Source organism: Pseudoliparis swirei, chromosome 1 (assembly GCF_029220125.1).
Source record: "Pseudoliparis swirei isolate HS2019 ecotype Mariana Trench chromosome 1, NWPU_hadal_v1, whole genome shotgun sequence".
In the NCBI taxonomy this organism is placed as follows: Eukaryota; Metazoa; Chordata; class Actinopteri; order Perciformes; family Liparidae; genus Pseudoliparis; species Pseudoliparis swirei.
The window spans coordinates 1740896-1760784 of NC_079388.1; the positions used below are offsets into that span (position 1 = coordinate 1740896).

General features: G+C 46.3%; 2 protein-coding genes across 2 annotated transcripts in view; one reads left to right on the plus strand and one right to left on the minus strand.

Annotated features, from left to right (window-relative positions):
* Positions 1 to 5927, plus strand: part of LOC130197633 (dynein regulatory complex subunit 4-like) — a 15097-nt gene extending 9170 nt beyond the window's left edge. Inside the window, exons 7-11 of the mRNA XM_056420401.1 lie at positions 1343 to 1510; positions 2858 to 2950; positions 4048 to 4257; positions 5488 to 5553; positions 5718 to 5927. Coding sequence (XP_056276376.1) covers positions 1343 to 1510; positions 2858 to 2950; positions 4048 to 4257; positions 5488 to 5553; positions 5718 to 5867 — 687 coding nt within the window. The 3' untranslated portion in view covers positions 5868 to 5927. The remainder of the gene's footprint in view (positions 1 to 1342; positions 1511 to 2857; positions 2951 to 4047; positions 4258 to 5487; positions 5554 to 5717) is intronic.
* A 773-nt stretch (positions 5928 to 6700) lies between these two features.
* On the minus strand, positions 6701 to 19697 carry glcci1a (glucocorticoid induced 1a). The gene is made up of 9 exons (XM_056420414.1): positions 19622 to 19697; positions 19046 to 19281; positions 13527 to 13661; positions 11736 to 11810; positions 10632 to 10774; positions 10361 to 10502; positions 10091 to 10277; positions 9569 to 9689; positions 6701 to 9494 (listed from the first exon to the last, which is right to left on the minus strand). Exons 1-9 carry the CDS (start codon positions 19695 to 19697, stop codon positions 9260 to 9262), a joined length of 1350 nt encoding a protein of 449 aa, XP_056276389.1. The 3' UTR covers positions 6701 to 9259.
* Between the last annotated feature and the right edge of the window lie 192 nt (positions 19698 to 19889).

Consider the following 19889-nt stretch of genomic DNA (forward strand, 5'->3'; position numbering starts at 1 on the left):
CAATTATTTCTCTGCGAAAATAAGGATCATAAATCAGTTTAACTCGTGGATGAATCAGTCGGGTTTCCTCCTGCTCCTCCTTCCTCCCGTCTCCCCCTCTGATACACAGAGGAACGGAGGGGCGACGTGTCGGGTGACGCGGCGCCGAAAGACTCGTCACACGAAACCTTCAACGTGATTGGTCAATCTGTTTGTCTGTCAACATTTTGCGAAAAAAACAACCAATGAACACTCAGTAAATCACAAGGACCTCCCACCACACAGGGGAGGCTGATTAGCAAGCCAGTCAGAAGCCAGAGAACACGGCGCGAGGACAATGTGCCTCATTGAATAGAGCTGAGATTGTTCTGGAATGTTTGATGTATAACACGTGGGTATGTGTCATATGAAAACGCCTTTAAAAGGTGAATTTACATTTTTTTGTAAAATGGAGACATGCCCCAGCCTCCAGAGGGTTAACGTGACATATGTGAATGTCAGTCAGTTACCAAGGCCACTGGTTCTGCTGCTGTTCAATGTTAAAGATGACAGGACCAATGGGGTCTCAATATACTTCTTTTTTTTTACTAATCTGGATGTTTCACTGAAGAAACAATTTATCATCCACAATGTTAAATACCTCGCTGGCACTTTATAGGTAGGAGCCTCTTTGAAAACACAGCTCTGTGTGAAGTTTGGTCTTTAAAAAGAAGAAAAAAAACCTTTTAATCGCGATTAATGAATTTCAAAATGTGCGATTAATTAGTTAATTTTTTTTAATCGATTGACAGCCCTAATATATATACATACAAATATATATATACATTCATATATGTATGTATATATACATGTGTGTGGAAACTCTGGCACATATGTATATATATATATCTATAAATATATTGTGTGTGGACTGGGACGTATGTTTATTTATATATATATATATAAATAAACATTTCTATATATATATATATATATAAATATAGACGTCACAGTCTCCACACAATACATATATTATATATATACACATACGTCCCAGTCTCTACACAATATATAGATTTATATATATATATATATATATATACACACACACATATGCGCCAGTTTCCACACAATATATAACCCTGTTCGTATTACCAGCCATCAGGGCTTTTAGATGTACATCTTTCTCCCACGACAACAATCACAATACTAATAATAATAAATAGTTATTTTACCCTCAAATAAAAACTTCCTGTTCCTACAATCATATTCACAGATATTCTGTATGTTCAGATGTTTGTGCATTTTCCTGTATCATTTGATCACATGTATCTAGAGGTGACCTCTATGAAGATGTTCAGCTGGTTGTTGTTGTTGTTGTCAGTTGAAAATTGCAGAGGAGATGAAGCTGAAGGTGCGGGTGGAGAAGCGGATGTCAGAGGTGGAGCAGGAGAACCAGCGCCTGAAGGAGGCTCTGCCCGAAGGCCAACGGAAGCTCTCCGAGTCACAGGAGCAGCTGGAGGCCCACCAGCAGGCCTGCGCCAAGGATCTGGTGCGTTCAGGGACCTCACAGCATCACATTGAACGTGCTATCTTAACTCGGATACGAATATACTGACTGAGGGCCAGTGTGTTGATGCAATCGTCTTTATTTATTTATTCTTCTGAGATGTTCAGTTCATTTGTATATATTATTTATATTTTACGTTATTTATTTGAATACATTTGTCTATCTTTCACATTAGTTTCAACCTCTTTTTAACGAACAGCTGAGATGTCGAGGTGCAGTCTTTAGTGGGCGTTAGAGGCCTTTCTTCACTTCACCACTAGCGGGCACCAGAGTATGAGGTTGGATAATCAACCTTACTGTTAGACTCCTGTAAGGAAATAGCTTCTCAATACTAATAACAATTAACGCTAAATATTGATCAGGGTCGTACGGTCATGGAAAACCTGAACAGGGCCTGGACATTTTTTAATGTTTTTTTCCAGGCCTGGAAAAATCCTGAATTTTTTTTCTATTCATGTGTGCATTTACGCTACGTTTAAATTAATTAATATGCTTTTAAAAAGAATAACACTCTAAATATAAGTCGGCATACGCTCTTTCATACTCGCACATTTTTCCCGCTGCAAGTGAACGCACCTTAACTGAAAAGACATAAATGTTTATTCTTTTATTCAAACTATTGTCTCTTATTCATTTGAGTCATTTAAGGTATTATACTGTATGCTTTGGAATTCTCATTGTTAGTTTAAATACAACATTTGATCACCGTTTCATGTAGACACCGAGATTAAAAGTCATGGAAATTTGGTTTAAAGTCCTGGACACCCATTGGTCACCATGTGTATGAAGCCTTAATTTTATTAGAATTTGTATTAGTATATTTTTGTGTATGAAGCCTTAATTTTTAAAATTGTATTCGTATCTTTGTGTATTAAGCCTTAATTTTATTATAAATTGTATTAGTATTTTTTTTTTGTATAAAGCCTTAATTTCTTATACATTTTATTTGTATATTTTTGTGTGTGAAACCTTAATTGTTTTATTAATTGTATTTGTATATTTTTGTGTATGAAGCCTTCATTTTTTAATGTATTAGTATATTTTTGTGTATGAAGCTTTAATTTTTTTTCTTCGTATATCTTTGTGTATTAAGCGTTAATTTTATTATAAATTGTATTAGTATGTTTTTGTGTATTAAGCGTTAATTTTTTTTATAAATTGTATTTGTATATTTGTGTGTATGAAGCCTTCATTGTTTGTGTAGATTGTTGCTCCTCCTACCAGAGCTGGCTCTGCGTTCACCTCGGACTCTCGGATCCTTGAAGAGTTGAAGTGGCTGGAAGATGAACCCAGAACGTGGCGTGTGACTCGTGTTTTGTGTGTGAACAGGCGGCGAACACCAAAGCCCGCGTGAAGGCGCTGGGCCGCGCCCACCGGGAGCTGTCGGTGAACCACGTGGTGCTGGAGCAGGCCGTGGAGGAGGTGAGCTACTTCAGGGACCCTCGTTCAGTCGGACTCCGCGGTTCTCACGGCTCTCGCTCACTACTTTATTTATTTATTCTTCTGAGATGTTCAGTTCATTTGTATATATTATTTATATTTAACGTTATTTATTTGAATACATTTGTCTGTCTTTCACATTAGTTTCAACCTCTTTTTAACGAACAGCTGAGATGTCGAGGTGCAGTCTTTTGTGGGCATTAGAGGCCTTTCTTCACTTCACCACTAGGGGGCACCAGAGTATGAGGTTGGATAATCAACCTGACTGTAATGGTGCGTTCACACCGGACGCGTCGAAAAAATTCTCGACGCGTCTGACGCAGCAGGCTCGACGCGCGTCGAAAAAAGGGTGTTCACACCAGACGCGGAGTAATAAATGGATCGAGGAACGACAGGACCGCAGAGTACTTCCACTTTTTAGTGGACTGAGCTGCACTCCCACTGCGCTTCTCGCTGCTCTCTCTCTCTTCTCTCTTTGGTAGCTGTCTCTGAGACCTTTCCACCTACGGCGGCAGATCTCCTCTGCCATGAAACACATATGCCGGCGGTTGGTTGATAGTAAAGTACAACAAATAGCGAGAATAAAAGCAAATACATACATTCAAAACTTACCAGGTAGTCCCACGGCTTCTCCGACCTTGTTCCACGCTTTATCTTTATAGCTCCGGTTTCGGTAAGCATAAAGAGTTGTATCGTAAAGTTCGGGGTGCCCACAGACGGCGATAATAATCTTGTCCTCCATTTTTTTAAACCGGCAGGACGATGACGAGCGGAGCTGCTCAACGCTGATTGGCTGACGCAACTATGACTCACGCGTTTTTGCTGCCGGAATTGGGAAATTTCAACTCGCGCGTCGAGGAGCTGCGTCTGTTCGCGCTGTTCGCTGAGTTCGCCCCGCGACAAACTCTCTGTTCGTGCTGCTTCAAACGCGTCTGACGCGCTGCTCGCTGGAAAATACGCAGCTTCGACGCAGCTTCGAATTGACTTAACATGTAATCTCGACGCGCGTCAAAATTTTGACGCGTCCGGTGTGAACACACCATAAACCGGACTCCGCGGTTCTCGCCGCTCTCGCTCAGGTTCAGCGGGAGATCGAGGAGCGGTCGCGGATCCAGACGGCGGCCATCTTGGAGGCGGAGCAGGAGGCCGGCCTGAAGCACCTGGTGCTGGAGAGGAAGGTGGCGGCGTTGAGCCGCGTGGCGGAGAAAAAGGAGGCGGAGCTCTGCGCCGCGCTGTCCGCCTCCAACATCGACCAATCAGCAGCCGGCGGCGCCACTGACAAACTCCAGGTTATTATTATTTTGTTCTTCTTCTTTCATTCCCACCAAACTAATCTTTGCACAATTTAAAAACAGAGAAGAAGACGGGAGGTCTTTGCTCACGGCCCCAAAAACAAACCTCCCCTCCGATGACCGAGGGGGAACCACAGGGCTCCGTGCTCGGCCCGTTGACTTTTACAATCCACATCAACGATAACATCTCCGACTCAGACATCATCCACTTTTAGTGGGGCAGATAAAAGCATTTTTTAAAGAAGAATCGTGCAACTTTTGATAAAGCATGACATTTGGTGGAGTTGTTCTCCAGAGGCGTTAGATCAAATCTGCCCGAGCGGCCATTCAAAAATCCAAGATGGCTGCCAATTGGGTCTCTCCAAAAATTAGTTTTCTTCATAAAACGGTTTGTATTTCACCGATTTGAATGATCTTGGTGTCTATTCTTATGTTTCTAAGTAATCTGGAGCTAAACATGCTAATTTATTAGACTTGTGACCAAAATGTTGCTACATTTTCAACATTTAGAAAAATGTTTGATTAAAATAAATAAATAATGTGATTCAGATGTGAAGGTGAAGAAAGTTCCGGAGTTACCAGAAGCATTCGCCGATGTCCTCCCAGCTTACATTAAAAAGAATCCCTTCCCTCCCAGCACCAGAACCCAGTCACACTGGGAACAAGAATGTTCCTGATTGAAACATGTTTACATAGCTGACCAGACGTCTTCTTTTTGAGAGCTAAAAAATGCGTCCGGCAGGGATTCCAAAAACATCCGGGATTTTGCTTCGTCGGATATTTGTGTTTCTCTGGGTCTTTCACAAACTAGTTATTACCCCCTTACAAGTTTTGGAAATGGTATCTCCCTTACAGCTCTGACTGTAGAGAGAACAGTCATTGGTCGACCGATCTCAGGGTTGCCAGATACACGAAAATTATCCTCCTTTTAGGCATGTATATCACAAAACAGGCAGAACAAGAGAGATGTTTAACCCCCCCCCCCGACAACGCTCGCCGTGGGAGCCTTCCATTTGAGGAGTGCACGTCAGCCTCGAGGCCCCTAAAGCGAGAGCTCACTCGGCTGCAGCCGTCCAGCGTGTCCTCTGGGGCTCTTCTGTCCAGAGGCCGGTCACCGCGCCGCTGCAGGGACGATTCAGGCCTTCGGCTCGTCGTGGATATTGTTCGTCGCATACTTGCGCGAGAGCTTCAGGAACAACCGTCTCGACGTGTTTTTCCCGCTCGTAGGAACTGCTGCAGTCCAAACAGGCGACGGTCAGCGGGCTGCAGTGCGACCTGGCTGGAGACCGTAAGGTCAGTTCAGAGGGCATCAGGGGGTCCGCTGAGTGTGTGTTGTTTACCTCTTTCTTCCTTCACTTCTTATTCCCTCACTTCTTATTTCTTCACTTCAATTTGTGTGTCTGTCTGTTTGTTTGCTCCTGTGTGTGTGTGTGTGTGTGTGTGTGTGTGTCCTGCAGGAGTACGATGACCTGCTGCAGACCTGTCGGGACCGGCTGGCGGCTTCGGGCGTCCCTCTGCACGACTTCCCCTTCAAGAGCTCCAAGTGGATCCTGGGGGGGCGGACCCGGGTCCAGGACTCAGCGGACCCACATGACGGGCATCAATAAGTCTGTTCCCCTGGGCCTCGTGTTGACCAACAACAATAAACTACGTTCCGTCTAAACGTCTCGATGTCGTCTTCTCACTTTGGGACATTTATTGATCGATGACAACAGACGTTATGAAATATTGAAATATTGTGTCTTGTTGTTTTCTGCCACGCGATACTGAGGACAAAGTATTCGATCTGTCGGTCGTGTTATGATGTCACTCACTTTAAATCATCGTCTCTCATGATTTTGACCAGAAATGTTATCTTTGTTTCTGAAATCCAGTTTGAGATTTTGGTAAATGAGCCTATTTTATGATTTAAAATGCCGTGGAACTAGAACTACGTCTGTTCTGGTTATTTTCATGGTATAAATATTATTATATAGTCAACACAAAGCACCCACTGACAATTTAACAATGTTTCGGCTCCAGTATAATAATATACCTATAACAAATGCATGTTGTGATATTAATGCTGTGCTTCATATGTTGATACATTTCTCCTCTTTTTGTTACGACCATCGTGAAATGAAACTAAACATCAACCGGGATTATTCATCATATCATCCCCCATGAGCCCAAATCAAGCTGATCAGCTGATTGTGTCTTGCGGCCCTGCGGCCACTAGAGGGCGCTCTCTACTCCAGTGGCCCAAACTGACTGATTCCAGATCAGCCTTTAACAACCACACGTTATGAGATGTGTACCATGAATAAGACACGTGACCTCTGATAGGAAGAGTCCACCTGCCTCATGTACTGACAGAGGAGCAGTAGGACTCAAGGAGTGAACAAGGAGAGAAGTGAAGGAATAAGGAGGTAAAGGAACAAGGAGTGAAGTGTACATCATGTTCACGTACAGGAGGTATTTGTTTATTCTCACTTCACACCAGGACAGAAGGCGTTGTTTTTGTTGTTATTTATTGCCATTGTGCATGAACACACTGCAGGGAGGAGGAGAGTCGCGTGGCCGATGACCTCTGACCTCAGTGATGCCCTCGCGCTCCAGAACCCGAGGAATGCAAGACGAGACTCTGGGTGAGGAGCAGAACGCCTCCAGAAAACCACGTGACACCGAGCCTCTTTAAAACACTCATATATACAAATATGAACGGGGGGGGGGGGGGGGCACGCAGACACCGTAACCAACGTGGAAGTCGTCGTCCGGCTGCTCGGTGGTGACGGGCGCTGGGTCCTCTTATCAGAAACCAAAAAGGCATATATATGTATATATATAAATAAATAAATGTATGTATATATATATATATATATAAATAAAAGGTATGTATATATATATACGTATTATATATATAAATGTATGTATATATATATATTTTGATATATATATATAAATAAATGTATATATATATATTAAGGCTGTCAGCGTTTATGCGTTAATCTATGCGATTAATTTGGCCGCGATTAACGCACTAAAATATTTTAACGCAATTAACGCAACTTTGTTTACTTCCGGTGTCGTTGAAGTTGTCAAGCCGCGGCAGTCCGCCTCCTTCCTCCCGTCTGCTCCTCCATATTCACAGAGAAGCAGAGGGCGACGTGTCGTGACGCGGGGCGGAAGGTAAAGGGGACTTTTTTTTTTGTTGCTCCGCCCGATGCGCGCGCAGACACGCCGGCATGGAGCTCTGCGGCGAGACGAGACGGAGAATAGAAGAGTGACCGACACGTCGAGACAGAATGACATGCTGCTGTAGAGACGACCAGCAACAGACGTTTAGTTTAATAAAAGAACAAACACGTCTAAGGAAAGAAACCGTACATTATTTCTGCTGTAATCTGGCGCGATAGAGAAAATGAGTTTGAAAACACAGCTCTGTGTGAAGTTTTGTCTTTAAAAAAGAATACAATGAAACAAGTGTCTGAAATACACGCTGTCTGAAGTGATTACTCGTTCATTTAGAAGATTTAGTCTTTAGAAGAAAAAAAAACTTTTAATCGCGATTAATGAACTTCAAAATGTGCGATTAATTAGCGAAGTTTTTTAAATCGATTTACAGCCCTAATATGAATATATAAATAAATAAATTTATGTATATATATACGTATATATATATGTATGTATATATATATTGAGATATATATATATATGTATATATATATATAAATATATGTATCTATATATATATATATTTTTTTTCTTCGTCTTGGATGCAGAAGATCTCACGGAATGTTTTTAATAGTCTATAAACAACGTGGACTATGAAACAGTTTGGGATGCAGATTGGAGCGAAGAGTTGTGCACGCGTTCTGCGTTAGGCTTTATTATCTACCGCTGTCTCCCCTCTCACACGGGATTCTTTAGAGCTACACCTGGTGACCTTTTGGCCACCAGGGGGCGGCAGAGCTGGAAACAGTGACGCACAGAGAGTTAGTGAGTTGGGGAAGGGGTGGGGGGTTCGGGTTTAACTGTGATTGGCCAACGTCTCCCTTCACAGGCTAGTGTTCTAAAGCCTGGAGTCAGAGCCAGGAAGGGGGGGCGGTGTCCCCCAGTTTCAGGTGAGGCCGAGCTATCCGTGGTGTCGTTGGTTCCACCTCTCGGTGGGATGACGGTACGTCCGGCTCACGGTTCTCTCACACATTGATTCCAGCATCGCTGCATTAAGTCTAATCCACTCAATTCAATCCTGAGGTTCAACTCATCGATGACATCATGTCTACTTCAGGAGAAACGCTCACACAACTACCTCCTCCAGTCTGCAGACCTGCTTCAGTTTGATTGTCACACACACACACACACACACACACAAGAGGGTGACTGTCTAATATTAACATGTTCATCCATTCCAGATTACCTGAGGAGACTCTTGATACCTGAAGCGAGGCGCTGCTACCAATTTGAGGCCTTTCATCTTTTCTTTTCGCCCAAATTATTTTCTCATTGCATTTACTTCCTTGTTTTCTCAGAGGGGTGTGACCTGACAGTGTGACCTGACGGTGTGACCTGACGGTGTGACCCTCCTCCTGAAGGGGAGCGTCTGTGTTGTTGAACACGAACACAGCGCCTGGGATTTCTGTTTTTCTTGAAACAAGCGTTTGTCTTTCTTTTCATAGAGATACATGTGTATATAGAATATGTTTAGAGCGCTCATTCATCCTGTGAATGGTGAAAACGGAACACAACACATAATTTAAGTTTTCAGAATGCATGCCCCCCCCCCCTCAGCCATGGGCCTCCGTGTCTTCCCTCCATCACCTTCAACCAGCAGCTCCTTTCCCTGCCGCTCAGCACTGAGGTCTTCGTGGTGGTTTCGTCATGCAGACATAGAATAGGGGGGGGGGGCAGCAGCAGAGAGAGAGAGAGAGAGGCGGAGCAGAGGGGGGTGTGGGTGGGTGGGACAGTCAGTGGTGGCGGTCGTGGTGAATCCCAGACCAGAGACCAGCTCCGCTCCGGTCTAGCCGACGTCCGGGTCGTCTGCAGTCTCTGAGGGCGAGCGGGGGGGCTCCTCCCCCCCCCGGGGCTCTGAGCCGCCGCCGGCCGCCCCGTCGGGCCCCGGGGCCGCCGCGAGCTGCAGGGAGCCGGGCAGCTTGACGGGGCAGAACGCCGAGCCCGTCGGGATGAAGTTGACCTTGTTCTTGTCGGGGCAGGAGAAGAGGGGCAGCGGGGCCGAGGGGGGCGGCCTGGAGCTGCTGGAGGAACACAGGCAGGGAGGTCAGGTGGGGGGGGGGATGAAGGGGGGGGGGGTGCTTCAGGTGGTCTGTACCTCATCTCCTCAAAAGCTTTGATCTTCTCGCAGCCCTCAGGCGGCTCCCTCTTGAACATGTAACTGTTGTTGGGTTTGGGCGAGGAGGCAAACTTAGGCAGCGGAGAGCTGCTGCCACCGTCTGGGGACAGAGAGGGAACACCGTCAGGGACAACACCGTCAGGGACAACACCGTCAGGAACTACCACGGCGTGGGAACACCGTCAGGAACAACACCGTCAGGGACTACCACAGCGTGGGAACACCGTCAGGAGCCACTACAGCACCTGGCCACCGCTCTACTGGCGTGGACTGTCTCTACAGGAAGTGCTTGAGATGACATCACTCTTCTTCTACACCGTGATAAGCCTGACTCCTCATTAGAGGCCATTCTATATTTAACGTGTCAAAGTCCTAAAGGCCATAAATAAGACGCTCTGAGCTCTCAATACCAAACCAGAGCAACATCTGTATTGTAAACGATCTACAGTCTTTGATCTTTAGACCTGAACGGACAGGCGGCCCACCTCCCCTCCTCTCTACCTTTGTCCCGGTCGTACAGCTGGTCCTCCGTGGAGTACGGGCTGCCGTCATGTGACCCCGGCAGGCATGCGGGGGAGGGGCAGGGCGACAGGCTGGAGCAGGGCGTCTGGGTGTCCATGCTGCGGGTGCTGCTGCTGCGCTGCTGGGGGGGGAAGGGCGCCCGCCGGCCATCGGGGACCTCCAGGGACTACGGGGGGGGGGGGGGGGCAGAATACAGTTCAAAGTGACTCCGGCATGTGGGCATGACTTGAGGAGGAAGCGGCGCCCCACCGTAAGCTCCTCCTTCTCCCCGTCATCTTTGATGAAGACCTTCTCCAGCTCGTGGTTGATGCCCTCCATGCTGCTCGGCACCCTGGAGATGGACGGCGTTGGCACGGTGATGCTGGACATCTCCGACATGGAGAATTGCTGCAACACACACACACACACACGTTGATGAGGAACACCTCTCTGATGGAAGCGCTGGACACACGTGTGTGTGAGGGTCGAGCTGATGGCCTTCCAGACGCCCTCAGGTGAACCCGTCTGAACAACAGTACCTGAGAGGCCGGCTGTGGAGGCGTGGCCTGTCGTGCTGGTGAGGGCGGTGCAGGCGGTGGTGCTGCTCTGCTGGGGGGACAGGCGGTCCTTGTCTCTGCGGTGGCGTCCTCCTGGTTTACTGCGCTGCCGGAGCTTCACAATCTGCTGGAATCCAACCGGAGGGCAGAAACATTTAAAGTCGTTCTTATTACAACTCTAAATGTTTCGCTCCGTCAGGAACGTCTCAGCGCCTGAGGGAGGAGCTGCTGCTGCAGGAGGAACAGCACCGGCTCCTGGACTGGTTAGCTAGCCAACGCGCCCACCACGCTTCACCGGTTAATGAGTGTAACGTCTCTCAGCTCACTAGCAAGTTCACTCCACATGTCCGGTAGACCTCCTGGACACGTCTCCACACGTCTCAGGTGTTCAGAGAGGGAGGAACACACACTGCTGGAGCTGACATCACACGGCAGTGTGTGCGGTCTCAGCCCCACTTTGACCACTAACGACATCACACCTGACACACGGCCGTGATGGTGCTGGTTACGCATACCGACACCCCCGACGGGTCAGACTCCTCTCCTCCTCTGCGGCCCCTGGAGCTCAGCGCCGTGGCCCTCGTTGTTCCCGGACATAAATTGTGGCTCGTCTCGGCAATCGCAGCGGGAGGAAGTGTGCAGTTAGAGGGTGCGATAGCGCTATCTGCCTCCACCTCCCTGCCGGGTGGAGCCGATAGCGGCTCGGTGGGCGCCGCAGAGACACGCACACCAAACAGGAGATTATGCGACAGGAAGTCCGTCTCTACGGTTTCTTCGCCTCTGAGATCGGATCACTCTAAAGAAGTTAACCCCATGTCGTCATCAGCGATGTCACCGAGGACGTGGAGAAGAGAACAAGTCTCTCGCCAGGCGTCACGTGCACGGTGACCCCGATCCGGCATCTGACCTTTGAACTTGTTCAATACGGAAATATTTTAATAGTTTTGGGTAAATTAATTTTGTTAATCAAGTAATTTAAGAAAAATCATCTTTAGATTAATGGATACAAAAGTAACCGCTCGGTGCAGCCGACTCCCACAACTCATTCATCCAGTGTGTGTGTGTGTGTGTGCGTGTGCGTGTCGTGCCTCTTTCAGCTGGGCGGCAGAGCGCTGCTGGGTGCTCCTCTTCTCCTTCGTCTCCTCACTCCAACATCCAGGAGTCTGAGGAGAACATCGGAGACACAATCGTGTATTTGTACGAGGAATCAGACGAAAAGGAGCGCAACAACAAACTGACATCGAATAGAACAATTAAAATAACAATAATCTAAAGGTACATATGGTAAACAACAAACAGACAGCAGGACTTTAAAACAAGTATATATGATCAGATAAAAGTGGCATGTGTATCCTAACGTGGGTCTGAGGTTCTCATTGATGACAATCTGGATGTTGTTGTTGCCTTTAAGATAAAAACTAAACGCACTGAAGTCAGTTATGAAAACCTTTAAGTAGTCCAGCAATGGATTATCAATGACACACACACACACACAGGCTGCTCATCCTCATCAAGATGAATCGATAAATGTTTTCTAATCGGATCGAAGCCTCTGAACTGGAATCATCCCCGAATGTCTGACGCTGCGTTCACACCAAAAGCGTTCAGCGCTTTACTCGTGTGAGTTTAGTCGCCCTACAAGTTTAAGGTTTATTCGCGCCTTAGAGAGGGCGGGGCTTATCTCCGTGGAAACAGTTATCATGTCCTTCATCCACCATGAAGAACTCACCACTAGTTCTGCTTCATACTTGTTGAGGACGTCCCACAAACATCTGAACATGTAACGCTCTCGTGTTTGGGTTCATAACATTAATATCATATATTTATATATATATGTATACATGACATCACCCGTAGGCTCACACAGCTCGGTGACCTTCCCCTCTAGTCTGAATGTCTCTTCCGCTCCACTAGAGCAGCAGTTAGATTCACCAACGGAGGAGCAGCTCAACTCTGATTGGCTCTCACAACTCGCCGTCGGGCAAATTTTACACGTCAAAGCACCACTTTCAAACTTGTGTTGACTAAAGAGGTACTGACACGTGGAAATAATTAATTATGCATGAAAAAAAAAAAAGAGGCATAAAAAATCAAAACGAATGATTTGTCGACTAACAAACTAAGAGGGGGCTGAACTAATGATTGTACGTGTTTCTCATTAACCAGAAATGGCCGCTCATTAAAGAGTCCTCTTCACAAGCCGGAGCTTTCCACAGCGACTTCCTGGTTCAGCTTCTCACAAACTCTGAATTCATCTTCATTTGATGGGTTTTTGTTTTGAAACTCCTCGTCGTCGACTGCGCTGCAGTACCACCCTCCGCCTGAATTGTGCCGATGCTAGTTAGGACATCTCCATCTGGAAAAGCCACCAGATCATTCTCTATGCAGCCGGTAGATACAACATCTCACCTCATCAGGACCGCAAACGGCTTTACAATCACTAACAAGCTGACGTGTGATCAGGAAAGACCTCTGCCGTCTCTCTCTCTCTGTAGGGGACAGCCTCTAGACCAGGGGTCAGGAACCTTTTGGACTGGGAGAGCCATAAAAGCCAAATATTTCTAAATATATTTCATTGAGAGCCATATAGTATTTTTAAGGTATAATAAATTAAATATGTCTGGTGCTGCATGATGCTATGGGGGGTTCAGGACAGAAATGACATGCTGTTGTGTAGAGACGATCAATAACAGACGTTTAGTTTAATAAAAGAACAAAGACGTCTTTAAGAAAAGGACCTGACATTACTTCTGCTGTAATCTGGCACAATAGAGAAAATTACAGGGTGGCGGGCGGAGATTTTTTTATGCCGTCACCGGAAGAGCCAGAGGTTCCCAACCGCTGCTCTAGCACATGAAGGGAAGACGGGTCGGTCTCACCTGTGTGGATTTATCTTTCATACACGATGGGTAGTGCGCACGGGGGTCACCAGGCCACTGCCCAGTGAGGTAGGGTCCAGGAATAGTCGCCCGATGGTCCCCGAGCTGAGCACCTGCTGGATCGGGTCCTCTCGACTGCACAGACAAGAAGAGGAGACGTCAGCTCGATGTTCCCGGCGTGGCCGGCCGGTCGACCTCAAAACCAGAGCCTGTGTGAGAGCCATGTCATATGAGACGATGTTTGCATGCACGAGGAATGAGGCTGGGTGGTTGTTGCATGGCAATAAACAGTAAATATTAAGATGTAAACATGTACAACGTAATAGGATACACAACAAATCAAAAGTAGAGTATTTTAGTGTAGAAGTTCAGTTCTTATTTCTTCTTAAAGATTCATTAATTGCAAACTCTGAACCCGAATCATAGCGCTGCAATGAATGCCAGCTGGTGGTGTGAAGGACCTAGTTCACCCCCAAAATGTAGGTGAACAACAGAGTAATTACACAGTTGAACCAGCAGGGGGTCGTACAAGGCTTTACTGCCAGTTGTTAGATGTCCAATAACAATATGCTATAAGATGGGCATCAATGCTTCGGTCGTGAATCTCTGACAATGAGACATTGTGAGAAAGTCGGTGTTTAATGTTGGCAGCACCAGAGCTTCCATTCAGTTACATCACGATGCGTTCAGGCTCTGTTCATCCAAAATGTCTCGGACGAAGGGAAGTATTTGTAATCTTTATAAGATAATCATGTTTGTAATATGTTGTCGCCGCTGTGTCAGCATCCATCTTGCTTTGTGTCGGTGCTTTTAGGATATCGGTGTCATGGTTACGGGTTAGACGAGAGTTACACTCATGTTATGTGTATATATATATATCGCAGTTATTTTAATTACAAGTTTCTAATCGGGCATGATGCAGGAAAACTCAGCCGAAATGTTGTCGACTTTATTTTCAATTTAAATGCTTGAATCTTGTGCATTTTGAGAGGAAAATGTAACTTCTAATTGATTACAAGGCATTATTATATATATATATATGCCAATTGATGTTAGCTCAAATTAGCTATCTTAGCTTAGTCGTCCGCAAAGAAATAACCGCCCATTACTACCTGGCGGACCATTTTTTTAAACTATAACAGTCAAAAAAACGTCCTATTTATAATAACATTATGGTGTGTTCAAATATAACGTGAAGTTGGTGGTGAGAAAAGATTAATGAATCCAGGAGTTTGAAGATGTTTTCACAGCATAAAAGCAGCAGAATTAAAACTCCGAATGACGAGATTAGTTTGAATCAATAAAAATCCTTTATTTCAAATGTTAAGTGTGTTTTAATGGAGAGAAAATCCAAAAGAGACAATCGCAAAGGAAATGGATAACATAAAATGTTAACACGTTTGAGGCGTTATACTTACTTCAGAGTGGTGGAAATTAGTTGTGGGACGGTGGGAAAAATATATAATCAAAAAATAAAGATGAGCAATTAGTGTTGGTGATAAAACAACGTGATCGGGGATCTAAAAGTTCGATCTGCTCCCTTTCTTCTCTTGTGCTGATCCGATGCGTGGGTTTCATGATCGGTTGCACCACTATTGACGTGCATTGTGAGTGGGACCGGACGCTGAGCTCCAGACATGTCAAAGGAACCTGCACATTTCCCCAATGCAGCCGTCTGGGTTTCTGTTGTCAGATTTAGTTTTGAGCAACTTTCAATGACATGTCAACAGCCCTTTGGGGGTTTGGCAATGCAACTGGATTTCCTGTGAAATGTAATTTCAGAGAAACAAGCTGGTGACATCATTCTGTGCAGATTACAGAAAACAACATCTCTGGACTCTGGGAGTTCGTTCCCACATTTTGGTTGATGCTGAAATCCTTCGCGGGATAACGAGGTCATCCAGCCGGACATTTAGTCCTCTGACCATCTCAGACCGCAGAGACACCACCCCACCAGGGGGCGCATGCATTATTCAGAGGGGTCTATTTAAAGGGCCGGTTCACAGCCTCGGCCTCTCATGTCCATGTTCAGAACGTGTCACTGTATGTCAGGCCGTGTGACGATACCGTTCTCTGGTTCTCACGCCTGCACAATGAATGTCTGGGTCTGGATGGCGATATCACGACATTAGCATCACCGAGAAAAAGTCTGGTCATAACGGCGGAAATGTCACGACACAATAAATTGCAGCCTCCATAGAACCAGGCAAATTAAATAACACAGCTTCAAGTTCAATTTGTGTACATGTAGACACAGAAACAGGGCTAATGATCTGCAGATTACTTTCTAGATCAAAAATTTAGTCTATAAAACCTGAAAAACATCGGGGGGAAATGTCCATCAGAGATTCCAAGGGAAAGTAACTCCAACAAAGACCAGAGCAGGAAGCTTCTCCGATTGGCTCCTCGAGCTTAAGAGGTGCTATTTAGTCAAATCACAATCAGCTGCGTTGGCCTTTGGCTGGACTCCACTCTCCACGAGCCTCGTGTCAGTCTTCCTGAGAGCCTTACATCTTCTTCTACATATTTATTCAGAGTAATGACATTTTAGACTAAGCATACCTTTCGTTGCCCATTTTCACTTCTGTTTTAGTAAAAAAATTAAATTCTGAGAGTGGACTTTAACTTGGGTCTTTTGTCATCGAACACTCAATGTTGAAAGCGGCATGAACTCATTGTTTTGGCCACTCGAGGGCAGCTAATGAATCTGTAAACAACATCGGACGTATAATCGACGAGAAGTTGACATGCAGCAGACAAACAACATTTGTCATCCCATTTAGGAGGAGTTCTTTTAGTCAGTCTGCATTTCCAGTGAAAGCAGGACAGCTCTGGAACGCCCTCCTCTGAATATACTCACTAGCAGAACTTTTTACTCTTAAAAACACGGCCTGAAGAACTGGCTTTTTACCAGTCAGATGTGTGAGCATGAACTGTGACTCCCTCCTCACTGATTGTGTAAATAATTATTGTTTTTATGTCTGTTTTTTTTATTTTTATGAAGAGGCAAGAATTTTATCATAACCTGTATGTTTATTGCTTTTTTACGATGTTACAGTGTTAACCTCTCTCTCCTTTAGTGAAGGCTGTAACATCTGGCCACAGGGACCACAGCTGGAATTGTGTACGGTCCCTTTACAAATAAATAAATAAACTAGAACGGGCACTCGGTAGAGCGCATACCTTCGCCGCAGCCACTTTTTTGGTACTTGGCATGAGAGTGTGGGGAACTGTAAATTGATGTAACTTGATACCGGATATTGTGGTAAACATCACCAAAGAATTATGTATGGACATCAGCCTGGATTTATTGATTTAGAAAGAAAACCATGTAGTGGTACTTGATACAATTTGGACTGTATGTAATGCCGTCATTATGACATGTCATATATCACAAGATTGGGCATTGAATTATGAACATGTTGGCATTAGTTGCATGCCAATTGGATACAAATTGACCGCGCTATGGTAAAAAGAAGATGTTGACCTTTTCTTGACCTTGACCCCGATAGATCCCAAAAACTAATCAAATGGTCCCCGGATAATAACCAATCATCCCACCAAATTTCATGCGAGTCGGTTTAATACTTTTTGAGTTATGCGAATAACACACAAACACGCACACATACAAATAAATACACAGCGATCAAAACATTACCTTCCGCAGGATGCGAAGGTAAGGTAATTAAATGAAATTAGCAGTAAGACTTTTGTTGTGCGTTTGTCGACCTAATGAAAAGCCCATATTCCCGGTCTTTGCCTAATCCCTGTTACGGTACGACGTGGTCGCTCTAGGTTGGGACGGCCCGGGTGGAGACGGCTCAGGGCTCCTGACGAAGCTTTACGGAGCCTCTGCACACCCTTCTCTCTGTGAGGAGGGACGTCACATGACCCCGTGCTCCCGGCACGACTATCAACTGAGGCGACCCGCTGAGAGGCGCGTAACCCGTCCCTTTAACTTTAAAATGCACAAAACCTTCTTGGACCCCTCTAGAAGGCCCAGGGCCCGCCCACCCAGCCCGGTCTCAAAAGACCCGGTGGGAGACACTGTATGAATATATTGCTGATTGCAACTGCACATTTTGTATTGCCCCGTTTAAAATGCCCAAAGTGACTAATGACCACGAGGATATCGCAATAGACTCAAATGTTCGGGAGCATGAAATGAGGAAATGGTGTGAGCTCATCTCTCGGTAACCCACGGCGATGGCACAAGCATTCCTCCATAAGTCATCCCTGTATGTGCTCACTGGTTGTTGGCAGGTGTCTAGAACGCCATGCTCAGTGGCACCCTGGCTTAAAGTCACGCCCCACCTCGCCCCCAACCAGATTGGCCCCTAAACACATCACTGCTCCCCACGTAAGACCTCCACCCAGAGCAAATCCATCACATTGGAGCTGGTGACTCGCGTCGTGAAGGTGGCGGCGCCGTGACGACCGATGATTACACGTTGGCTGGGTTAAATAACGGTGTGCGTATGCAACGGCATTGCATTCCTCTCTGCAGACGGCGATATGTTCTCGTTTGGTCATGTCGGCGTCAAAGTATTCCGCTGCCTGCTCGCCCCGAGGGCTGTTTATGTTACGTCTCAGAGAGCGAGGCCCCGATGTTGCCATAGAGCACATAGTCCCAGACTAATGGTGGATAACCAGCCGAGTGTGCAGGCTTCATAAGAAGCTTCATGTGCTCATATTGGAAAACACGTCCAATCCTCTGTGTCATGTAGACCAGTGAGCCCTGTATCATCATCATCACCATCATCATGTGTTTACCTCATCGTAGTGAGGGGGGGGGGGCACTGTAATGCAAAAACCAGCACATGAATGTGTGACGTTAGAAAACGGACGACGCTGCGATGTGGTCGTATAATGACGGATCATAACGTGGACGTGTTGGTCGTGTCTCTCGGGTGCAGCGAGCAGCGTCTCGGTGTGTGACGTCACAGACCTCCAGGGCGGAGTGACCCAATTAGAGCGCTAGCCCAGCTAGCCTAGCCCCGATGAGGAGGGTGACGTCGTAGTAACGGAGAGCCGCTCGGAAACTTACATTTATAGGTCGTCGGGCTAATTAGGAAAGTATTATCAGTAATGTTATAATGACTTAGTCCCCGCCTGAATGACGGCTGTCCGCTTTACAATTCGGTGCATATATAATGTCTAAAAGTGCGCTCGTTTTAATTTAAATGTTATATTTCGCCGCTGCTTGGCCGACCACTTCCACTCACTTCTCTCACCAAAACACAACGTGGCGCCTAATGGCGAACGACAGGGTTGGCGGTTAAAGATGACATTTTATTTAAATTACATTTTAGATAGTAAATGAAGCACAGGCCGAACACACGAGCGGCCATTGTTTGTTTTAAATCACTCTTGGTTCTGGTTTTTAATCTCAACAGTCAGGTCGATTCATCGCCGAAAGCCCCGGATGTCATTTTTTCTAAGCTAGTTCGGGGCGACGGAGCCGTTAGCACCGCGCTACCTGGACGAGGCCGGCGGCAGCGCCAGGTGAACTGAAATACCTTTGGAAACGAGAGCGGGGAGGTGAGCTCCTGCTGTCCGGTGGAGAACGTCTCTGCCTGGGGAACCAGCCTGCTGTCCGAGCCGCTTCCACCCGGGACGTCGTCGCTCCTTGCGTGGCTCGCGGCAGCTACTGACGCGGAGCAGGAAGCGCGGCGGGATGGGCTGCGCGGGGCTCCACGGAAGAGCTGCAGCGCGGCGCGGAGAGGCGGCTGCAACCGGAGCCGCTGCGTGGTTTAACCCGCTGCTGGCACGGGCTGGCCGGGGGGGAGGACATGACCTGCCGCGGTCAGTGGGCGCGCGGGGGGGAGTGCGGCTGGTTATCGGCTCTAAACTAACGTCAGGTCATGTTCTCCTGCGACACGCGAACCAACATCTAGCTGCGTAGACCCTGAAGTTAATGCATGTCGTCCAGTTCAAAACACTTTACATTGCACTGTGGGCGAGGAGGACTGCCGCTAAGGAGCCAACACGTCACAGAGCTCGCGCTCGTCCTGTGGACGCAGGTGACGCCTGAAGCTTTGTTGTTACCGCCGTACAACGCTTCAACTATTCAGTCTGCAGCAGACACAACAAACCCGAGAGGCTGGACCACGGGGGGCCCGTCAGCACGAGGGCCTTCAGATTGGTGCTGGACGACTTCCTGCTGGACATGTCAATACGCACATGCACACACAGACGTGCGTGTGTGTGTCTATATATATATAGAATATATATATATTCTATATATTAATATAATATATTAATAATATATATACATACACACATATATATATGTATATACATACATATATATGTTTACATATTTATATGCATTTCGTTGCTCTGTACTTGTACATGTGTAAT

Coding starts and splice junctions, on each gene's coding strand:
- glcci1a (XM_056420414.1), bottom strand. CDS start 19,697: ATGTCCAGCAGGAAGTCGTCCAGCACCAATCTGAAGGCCCTCGTGCTG. Junction 10,278..10,360: donor GGGAGAAGGAGGAGCTTACG/GTGGGGCGCCGC, acceptor CCCCCCCCGTAG/TCCCTGGAGGTCCCCGATGG. Junction 9,495..9,568: donor AAAGCTTTTGAGGAGATGAG/GTACAGACCACC, acceptor GTGTTCCTCCAG/CAGCTCCAGGCCGCCCCCCT.